The 10,450-nt window shown below is 41.6% G+C and overlaps 1 protein-coding gene across 2 annotated transcripts in view; it reads right to left on the bottom strand.

Moving 5' to 3' along the window:
* ccdc18 (coiled-coil domain containing 18) overlaps window positions 1-10,450 on the bottom strand; it is a 20,675-nt gene that overhangs the window by 6,717 nt on the left and 3,508 nt on the right. For both annotated transcript variants that reach the window (XM_034887297.1, XM_034887295.1), the window contains exons 6-19: window positions 9,220-9,499; window positions 8,921-9,008; window positions 8,381-8,598; window positions 8,060-8,170; window positions 7,662-7,793; window positions 7,280-7,414; window positions 7,080-7,157; window positions 6,501-6,617; window positions 6,171-6,338; window positions 4,655-4,797; window positions 2,829-2,992; window positions 2,467-2,680; window positions 1,218-1,317; window positions 965-1,081 (exon numbers count right to left, since the gene is read on the bottom strand). In XM_034887297.1, coding sequence (XP_034743188.1) covers window positions 965-1,081; window positions 1,218-1,317; window positions 2,467-2,680; window positions 2,829-2,992; window positions 4,655-4,797; window positions 6,171-6,338; window positions 6,501-6,617; window positions 7,080-7,157; window positions 7,280-7,414; window positions 7,662-7,793; window positions 8,060-8,170; window positions 8,381-8,598; window positions 8,921-9,008; window positions 9,220-9,499 — 2,065 coding nt within the window. The remainder of the gene's footprint in view (window positions 1-964; window positions 1,082-1,217; window positions 1,318-2,466; window positions 2,681-2,828; window positions 2,993-4,654; window positions 4,798-6,170; window positions 6,339-6,500; window positions 6,618-7,079; window positions 7,158-7,279; window positions 7,415-7,661; window positions 7,794-8,059; window positions 8,171-8,380; window positions 8,599-8,920; window positions 9,009-9,219; window positions 9,500-10,450) is intronic.

Below are 10,450 nucleotides of genomic sequence, written 5' to 3'. Positions count from 1 at the left end.
TTTTTTTACAGTGTGTTCAGGGGACAGGCAGCTAGTGGACAGTGAGGAGATGTTTTTTTACAGTGTGTTCAGGGGACACGCAGCTAGTGGACAGTGAGGACATGTTTTCTGTGTGTGACATAAAATGTTCTAGCCTAAAAGACGCTTGACTTTAATCTATCTTGTAATTAAATAAAAAAATGAATACAATCAAATTTATTTTGAATTTAATTACATCTAAGTTTATAATGTCATCAATTTCATGTTCTAATTAAACGGCTTTGCTGATAAAGATGTTTTACTTTTCATTTATGGAAATGTTATACCTTTATAAAAAAAATAGTAAGAAGGGAAAAGAAAACATGTTGTGAATGTGTGTGATAAACGGTGTAAACATTTATAATGATGGTTACATTGTGTTCTCACTGGTTTCTCTGGAAGATTCAGTTTTTAGTTGCACACCAAAGGTTATACAATACAACGTACAGTACAGACAACACTCATCACTGACATCAATATCATTTATTATGCATTGCTGCTGGCTGTCAATCAATCAATCAATCAGTCAATCCTCTCTTCTTATTCCTTCATAAGTCATTGCACACGCAGTTGTGTTATGCTCTAAACTGGGGCTGCACAATTAATCGGGATTTTATCAAAATTGCAAGATAAACCAGGGAAATATCCAAATTGCACAGGGGCATCATATCTTTTGATGGCAAAATATTTGTCAAACCATTCTACAATAAGTACTGTGGTGCTGCAGAGATGTCCTGGGCCTACAAATCATATCTTAGTCTTTGTTTGGCACTAGATCCTCGCAAAAATCACACTGGAATGATTTTATGGTATGTTTTGAGTATGATAATGAGGAAAAATGATCATTCCGTCCAATATCGTGCAGCCCCACTCTAAGCTTTTTAAACAGAACTCTCCATATGTCTATGAAGGCTGAGTTCTCACAAGTTCTGTGTGTGCTCCTGACCTTCATGTTTCTCTCTGTGAGCTCTCTCTCTCTGATCTCCAGGCTCTGCTGCAGAGACTCCACCTTCAACTCCATCTCCTGCTTGTGCTCTCGGATGGCCTTTTCCAGCTGACCCAGCTGAGGACGACAAGGGGGAGGTTGGTTGAGAGAAAATTGAAACACAAACAAAATGAGCAATGAGGTGGCAGCAAAACCTTCTGCAAATAAAATGAAATATAGTGGAACAATCCGTTTGTTTGGGTCTGTGCTGTACCAGCTGTGCTCTATGTTGGAGCTCCCCCTGTCTCTCCTTCAGCGCATTGTCCATATCTAAGACTTCGTGAGTTCTCTCCTCCAACTCCCTCTGGGTATCACTGTGAAGCCAGACACACAGACGCACACACACAGACAGCCACAGAGAGAGAGAGAGAGAGAGACACAGACAGACAGACCGAAGGAGATGGACACAGGGAGAAAAACAGATACAGAGAGAGAGAGAGAGACGGACACAGCAAGAGAGAGAGAGAGAGAGGGACACAGACAGACAGACAGACAGATACACAAACAAGTTTATCAGATACCTCACTTTAACAATTGAATTAACATTCTTAAAAACAACACACTGAGTAACTGGGGCGAATTCTCTGAATGGCAGATATAACAGATCGGCAGATATGACTGTGTGATTCTTGCAGGGGCAAGTACAGGGGACATGATTCAAGGACTTTCTATTGTTTATTGTTGGAGTTACTTCATTTGGTTTGAGTACTAACAACGTGAATAAGTTTGTACTTAGACACTAATTTTAGTGGCTTTTTGTGTGTGAATGGGTTCATGACTGTAACCTAGATCATGACAACTGTTATGTTCTGCTTTCTGTATCAAGCATCTGCATGTCCCTACCAAATGCCTGACCTCATTGTGCTCTTAAACAGTGTAACAGTAAAAAAAAAAAAAAATCAATCAGGACCCTTTGGAGTTATTGGACTTACACAAGAAAATGAATCCCACGTTCATGAGGGTACTCAGAGTTGAGTGCTTGATGTACAAAATGCTTTACACAGTATGTTACTCAATGGATGTGATTCAAATGTATGCAGATACATCTGTGTCAGTGGTATGTTTTGGATATCTATTCCATCAAAAAAACAGAGCACATGTCAAATCAATCACAGCAAATATACAGTACAGTACATATCATATTAGACATTAGGTTCCACCTTGGATAATAAGGGACATAATCTGCATTTTCTTTTTAGAAACTTATATAATTAAACATCAAACACAATCTAATTAATTCATCTGAGAAACAAAGATAAGCCATGACATTATCCGGACAACATGCAAGTGACTGTGTGTGACCGTTAATGATACACATGGACAATGTGGATATTATTGTTCCAAACACAGATATATGCCCGATACAGAGAAATATCGGAGCTACAGCACATTTGTCTCCATATGAAGCTCATGCCTTGTCCCCTGTGCGCAGAAGGATATTTTACATGAGTGCGTGACCTCACCTCAGTTGGACTGTCAGTTTTTCCACCGAGGCTTGCCGCTCATCTGCGGTGCTTTTGGTTCTTTGTAGAGCGTCTTGGAGTTCCCGTAGTTGCTCCAGAGTCTCAGCCAACTCTACCTGCGCCGTCTGAAGCTGTCCCTCCAGGGCCTGGACCCGCTGGACACCGTTGACCCGGTCGGCCTCACAGCGATGGAGCTTCTCCTCCAGATCCATCACTGGGACGGGCAGGAAGGAAAAGAAAAGTTAAACGTGAAAGAGAGCTGTGCAGTTCTGGCCCTAATTGTCTCTTCTCTGCTAATTATAAATAAAGTAAAACAACAGAAAGTGAAATCTTCTCTGCTGCACTGAAACTGAATAACGTACCCATTTCACTCTTTTTGTTGAGCTGGCTCGCCATGTGTTGCAGGCTTTCGTCCATGCGGCTGAACTGAGAAATCTTGGTGTTGACTTCCCTCCTTAGACGCTGCAGCTCCGAATCTTTAGACACCAGCTCTCCTTGGCACTTTGTCATCTCTGATGTCAGATGGCTGCAGAAAGCACCACAAACATATTCTATTTTCATCTCTCTATGAGGGACAACGTACATTAAATCAACATTTCTGTAAATGTGCCGTATTCAATTGTAGTCCTAATTACCTAGCATGCATGTCTTATGCTACATAAAACAATAATCTGTACATTTGTACAGTTGTTAAAAGTATTTAATAAACCAAACAAATTTTTTGCAATAAAAGGAAAGACATGCTACAGAAAACAATCAATATTACGCGGAAAAGCATTAAGCAGCAAACACAATGGGGGCATGCAACATGCCCATGTCCTCACCTCAATGTGAGCAAGGCTCCCATCGACACTTAGAAAAGGAAATCCCTCCACCCCTGTTAGCTTAACTGGGCTAAGCAAACATGTCTTTGATAACACAACAACCAACTAGCTTTTGCTTTGGAGCTTATAAAACGTCAATAAAATGAGACTAACCAGCAGCCCTGCAGAAATAAAATTGCTCTGAAAGCATAAGGCCCCGATCTCCACGTCTCTAACAAGTAAGATCCACATTTATAAACACTTATTTATGGGGCGGGGAGGGGTGGGCTGCTTCATGCCTACAAATAGTATGTGGTGTAATCATAAGACGTGTTATGTGTGTGATTGTCTTTGCTGCAAGTCAGGAAAAACAGCCTACTCCCAAAAATAGTCACAAACAAAAGCCCCATAGAAACTGCTTTAAATAAAAGGTGCCTTTATTGGCTGCAGGCGCCAAGGAACAAACTCCAGTTCTTTTTTACACTAACATAACAGACATGTTTTAGGTGGTGGGAAGAAATCCATGCAAACACAGGAACATGCAAACTCCACACAGAAAGGCGCTGCCCAAGGATCACACCAGTACTCAGAAATGCTGAGTCACTGGGGCTCCATATTCCCCGAATAGTCACAGCAGTGAATACAATGAACAAAGAATACTGAAGTGTGAACCTATTTAATTAAAGACATGGTTTATGTCTGAAAATTGTCAAAAAGTTCACTCTGTGCGTGTTGCCGTTCTCAAAATACCCTTTGCTACGGGAAACAACAACAAACTTTAAGCTAGCAAGCTACATGCTAAAAATGGCAGGTTTTGAAGAACATTTGGAACTTGCAACAAGGCATGCCTGCTTGGTTCTTTCAGGGAATAAATGGAAAGATTTTCTAAGAATATGTATATGGGCCCTGGGACGCGTTCCCATTCTCAGTGTATTGTTTGTAATTTGTAAATGTATGTAATAACTGGGGTGTTTTGGGACTGTAAGTGGGACTGCTATGGACAAAGTACACATGGTAATACACTGGTAAGGTTTAATCATGTATCTAGCTAAATTAAATACTTCATGTTACTGTATTGTGTGAACAGTTAAATTAATTTAATACTGTATGTGGGGTTTTCTTTTGCTGAAAAAAGATTCCAAATGTTCCACCAAAACAAGTTCCTTCCCGAGACTATTCTGCAGAGCTCTGCCCATGGAGCTTAGTACCGCCCAAGAAGATTGTGATTGGCTTAAAGAAATGCAAACAACCCAGAGCATTCTATTTTTCTCCTATCCCAGTAGGTGTGTGTGGTGTAGCTAGACCTACAGTATCTCCACAACGCTGTAAATAGGTCTGCCATTGCGAGCCTACCTGGAGTCTAGCACATGTACAGGTGTTGTTACCTAACAGACTCGGAGAGTTGTGTGTTCTGCTGTTTCATCTCCTGCAGGTCCTTGTCTTTCTCCTGGGCGTCCTGCTCTCTGTTCCTTACCTCACCTTGCAGAGAGGCCCGGGCTCGTTCCAGCTGCAACTCCAGACTGTACACCTGTGGACAAACACCACGTGAGCATCCATATTTATTTTGAAGGTACAAAATAGAGCCTGACCAATAAAGGATTTTGAGTTTTGAGTTCTCACAAAAATTATTAGAGATAATACTTAATAACAGAACAGAGGAACATCAAAATATACTAAAGTTCTGATAAATAAAATGTATAAAAATACAAAACTTATGCTATGAATCTTAAAGTCCTTTGAAACAAAAAATGTATCAGAGTTGCCAACAGGGACGTTGTAGAGCAACCTCTGGTGGACAAACTATGCAACGCCAACGCTCATAACATGGCTGACCGTCAATATTCATTTATCGATTCTGATGAATAAATTAAAAAAAACAATATAAATGTCGATACTGATAGATCAAGAAATGCCCGCCGATATATCGTTCAGACCCTAGTACAAAACTAAAGAGATCACAGGGAATTAAGAACAACACTAAAGAAACCCTAAATTCTAATAAAAGGAACATTGTCTTGTAGTGTAGGCCTGAACTAATTCTCAAAACTATAAAAAAAAAAAAAAAAATTAAAGCTAAAGCAGTGTTGGACAGGCCCTCGCACCAATAAAAAAAGGGAACTCTCTGCTGAGTTCAGTGGTACCTCATACCTCATACAAACTAAGGTTACAACAACTTCTTCATTCATTGCTAAACACTCAAGGTGGCTGCCATGCCACGCCCACAACGTTTGACAAAAAGTTTTTCTTTTTATATCTTTTCATCTGTAAGGTGTTGAGATGGTAGAGACCAGATTTAAAGTCCATTGGATGATATCTCTAGGAGAAGTTTGTTAAAGTATAGCACCTTGACGTTTAGGTCTACTCCCAGTTAACACTAGGTGGCGTTATGACTTTGAGCCAATATCAGCCCGAAGTTGTCCTCAGGGTTGGACTCTTATGAATCCTGAAACCTTTTGAGCCAATTGGACAATGTAGACCAAATTTAAAGTTGATGAGGAGTTTCTCTAAGAGTAGTTTATTAAAGTACGATGTGTAAATGGCTAAAATTGCACTTATTTTGAACTTTCAATTAAAAATGGCAGACTTCCTGTTGAGGTTAGTGTATGGGTTTAATGACCTTTCATGTACGTCTTGACATGCTACATATTTGTACCAAATTTCGTGAGTCTACATTAAACATACTGCAGGGGCTCAATTTTTTAAATTTTGTATGGGCCGCTAGCGAGCCATTTTTGTGCGCCTATTCCCAAAACTTTTAAAATACGTACATTTTCACCAGGCTTGATACAACTGTCTATTTTGGTGAGTTTTTGAGTATGGTAAGACACTCAAAAAGGCGATTAGTTTGCTGGGACAAATAATAATTGTTAACAGTTAACATGTTAAACTGTCTGCACTTACCTGTTTCTGCAGCTGGCTCTGACTCTCCTCCAGCTCAGAGATGTGAGCAGAGCTCTCAGTCAGCATGGTCTGCTGCTGCTGGAGAGAAAGCTGGAGCTGCAGGTTCTGCTCACTGGAGCTCTGACAAACCAAGCTGACCTCGTGGAGCTTCTCCTGCAGAGAGGACACCTGGAGGGGCGAGGAACAGGGGACAAGAGAAGTTTGACAAGACAGGGCTTTGCAGAAACAACGGAAGGGAAGATCAAATACGAATGTGTGCACATTTTCTCTTTCTCTTGTAACAAGAGATCACAAAGTTAAAAACTCATCTTCCTGTATGCAACACTGTACCTTGGCCCTGTTATTCTGCAGCTCACTCTCATGGTTCTTCTTCAACTCCTCCATCTGCTGCAGGTAGCAGTTCAGCTCCTCTCTACACTCCGACAGAGACGACTGTAGTTCACACACCTGATGTACAAACAGAAGTCATGGACGGTTATGGTGGAAGTCATCCTGCCATGTGTTTTTGTATAGTTAAAACTTTATTTGTGTTGTGTCTATTAGAGCTGGGCAACATATCAATGTTACATTGACACTGATATATGATGCAAGATATTGTCTTAGATTTTGGATATCGCAATATGACAGGGTTGTCTTTTCCCGGTTTTACAGGCTGCATTACAGTAAAGTGATGTCATTTTCTGAGCCTAACAGACTTACTAGCTGTCCTATTATTTGCTAATAACCACTTAGTCATTGTATCCACATTGCGGGGGATTATTCATCAAAACTCTCATTTTGTTAATATTTTGTGAAAGCACCAATAGTCAATCCTACAATCTCGACATTGACATTTTATCGTGATATTTGATTTTTTTTCTCCATATCGCTCAGCTCTATTGTGCGTGGTAAACATGTCTATGTACAAACCTTGGTGGCAGACTGAGCCTTCTGTGCGTTGTAACTTTGCAGAAACTCCTCGCTGTGTCTTAATTCAACCTGCCTCTGCTGTAATTAAAAAAATATATAAACAGCAACCTGGGTTAGATTATAGTAGTTATACATTAAATCTGAAATGATGCATGTGCTTTAAAGATGCACTACATGGTCCTACATGCCGTCCTGTGTACCTGCGTGAGTTGGTCCACGGAGCTCTGCAGCAGGAGAGCTGCTTCCTGGGCCTCATCTCGCTCCCTCCGGAGGGAGCTCAGCTCCTGCTCCATCTGCAAAACCCGAGACTGAGCCTCCTCCAAAGACAGCTGCAACTGCAGAATAGAAGACATACTGTCAAGTACTACAGGTATTATCACTACATATATGATCACAGCCAGTGTTCCTGGGTGCAAACTAATTTAAATCATACTTGATATGCATTGCTATGTAGCTTACGAGACAAAGATGGGTTGAACAGAATTGAAATGACCTAAAATGAACAGCAACAGGGGAGGGGGGAAGAATTTAGCTGTGGTGGTTCAGTGGAGAGAAAGTGAGCGAGACAAAGATGTAGTTCACCATTTTTAATCTGTGCTGTTGCTCCGTGAATTCTTGAGATTGAGATTTTTTACACTTCTCCAGAGACTGCTGGTACTCTCTTTGCTTTTTGGTCATCAGTGACTGGTAATGCTGAAGGGTGCTGGTTTTCTCCTGTAATTAGAAAAAGGAAAACAGGGAAATAAAATAAAGAGGATTCTGTATGTGGTATAAGACGGTGAATTTAGAGAATATATTCAGCATGTCAGAAAGCGTTGTGAATCATGACTGAAACTCATAGCCTTTGGCAGATGTCCACTTGTATTCAGACAAATTGACCAGGACTTCTTTCTGGCTGTACCTCGATGAGGCTACCAGGGAAAAAATACGAAAGCTGACAAAAACCAAAAACAAAAAAAACATGTGGGTGTGTGTTGTACCAGTAGCTGTTTCTCCAGCTCCGTGTTGGTCAGTGCAGCCTGACTATAGGCCGAGGTTTTCTCCTGTAACTGCTTCTCCAGGGAAGCCGCGCGGGCACTTTTTCTTTTCAACTGAAGTGAACAGACATTAAAAAAAATATGTATCTATCTCAGTTAAAATTATAACTTTTGATGGTTGAGAAGGTTGTTGTGAAATACATAAAAATAACAAACGAGTGACCATGAAACTGCTCTAAAGATTTACAATTTACACCGCTCTAAAACAGTTGAGAACAAAGAAGTAATGTTAATCAACGTTAGGCAGGAGAGAAGTTTAGTAACCTCTTTCTCTGTGTCAGTGGCTTGGCTGACTTTGTCCAGCAGCTCCATGTGGAGGCTCTGGTAGTGGGAGGCTCTCTGGGCCATGGAGCTCTGCAGGGAGGAGATCTCCTCCTGGGTTCTGCTTAGACGCGCCTGAAGCTGTTCCACCAGGCTGTTCTGTTTGGCCCGCTCAGTCTCCACCGACTGCAGCACTCGCAGCAGCTGCTGGTAGCCTTCACCTGCGAGGGAGTGACGGGAAAAGAAAGAACAGAAAAGCCTCAATATTTTACATCATATATTAAGGAGCTGCAGATAGGGTAGCTGCCTTTTTAATGCCATTTTCCAGTTCCAATAATCCAAAACTTATTTCACTCTAAGAAAAAAGGTAAGATTGGAAGACAACTATTGTTTTTAATATAATAAAAAGGAAACTGGAGGAAAGATAGACTCTTCAGATGTATAAAAAAAAGGACAAACCTGAATTTAAAAAAAACTAAAAGTTGTTAATAGGCTTGGCTAACATAGCATATAATGAAGTAAACAAGTCGTCTGTCAGTATACCTGGCTTTAGCTTCAGCAGGTGTGCTGTTCCTGAATAGTCCACTGGGGGAAACATGCAGGGCCTGACGCACAGCGTCCCCACAGCACCCTGAAATTAAACATCCACATATGATGAACGCCAAACATGCCAGCCGCCACTGTTTCGGACAGTTACTGTGGTATAAAATCCAGGTCTGGGCAAGCAAATTAACTGATAATGTAACAAAAAGGTCAAAGATTGTGGAAGACTTAAAAAAAATCATGTGAGATCAGAAGAACACAAACAGGAATGTATTGTGTGTATATACTCCTATATAAACCTCTCGTAGATGCAGCAGGGCCAGTATGGCCTCCAGGCTGGCCAGTTCCGCCTGGCTCTGCTGAGCCTCTCTGTGGCTCTGGGCCACCCTTTGCTCCTGGCTCTGGTTCACAGTCTGCAGGCTTTCCAGCTCCTTTCGCAGAGAGGCCAGCTCCCTAAACTCTGCACCCCGCTCCATGAGCTGCTGTTCCAGACGCAAGGCCTTTTGTCTGGCCTCCTCCAGCTGAGCCTGGAGGCCAGCAGCTGCAGACTTGGCCTGCCTCCCCTCCTCCTTCAGCTGGCTGGGGGGTAGATGAGGGGGAGGTTCGGTAATAAAATGCTTAAACCAACAAATCAAAGTAGGGCTGCATAATGACTTGTAAATTTATCAAAATCAAAATATGGACTAGCGTGTTATCCAAATTGCAGGGAGTGGTGCGCTGTTAAAGGCATACAGTGAGGAAAATAAGTATTTGAACACCCTGCTATTTTGCAAGTTCTCCCACCTAGAAAATCATGGAGGGGTCTGAAATTGTCATCGTAGGTGCATGGCCACTGTTAGAGACATAATCTTAAAAACATAACCCAGAAATCACAATGTTTGATTTTTTAAACTATTTGTTTGTATGATACAGCTGCAAATAAGTATTTGAACACCTGAGAAAATCAATGTTAATATTTGGTACAGTACAGCAATTCTGTTTCCTGTAGTTTTTCACCAGGTTTGAACACACTGCAGAAGGGATTTTGGCCCACTCCTCCACACAGATCTTCTCTAGATCAGTCTTGTTTCTGGGCTGTTGCTGAGAAACACAGAGTTTGAGCTCCCTCCAAAGATTCGCTATTGGGTTTAGGTCTGGAGACTGGCTAGGCCACGCCAGAACCTTGATATGCTTCTTACAGAGCCACTCCTTGATTATCCTGGCTGTGTGCTTTGGGTCATTGTCATGTTGGAAGACCCAGCCTCGACCCATCTTCAATGCTCTAACTGAGGGAAGGAAGTTGTTCCCCAAAATCTCGCAATACATGGCCCCGTTCATCCTCTCCTTAGTACAGTGCAGTCGCCCTGTTCCATGTGCAGAAAAACACCCCCAAAGCATGATGCTACCACCCCCATGATTCACAGTAGGGATGGTGATCTTGGGATGGTACTCATCATTCTTCTTCCTCCAAAAACGGTTAGTGGAATTATGACCAAAAAGTTCTATTTTGGTCTCATCTGACCACATGACTTTCTCCCATGACTCCTCTGG

The sequence above is a fragment of the Etheostoma cragini genome, chromosome 12 (assembly GCF_013103735.1).
Source record: "Etheostoma cragini isolate CJK2018 chromosome 12, CSU_Ecrag_1.0, whole genome shotgun sequence".
Lineage (NCBI taxonomy): Eukaryota > Metazoa > Chordata > Actinopteri > Perciformes > Percidae > Etheostoma > Etheostoma cragini.
The sequence above is the reverse complement of the archived record's forward strand: the minus strand, read 5'-3'. Positions and strand labels throughout refer to the sequence as shown.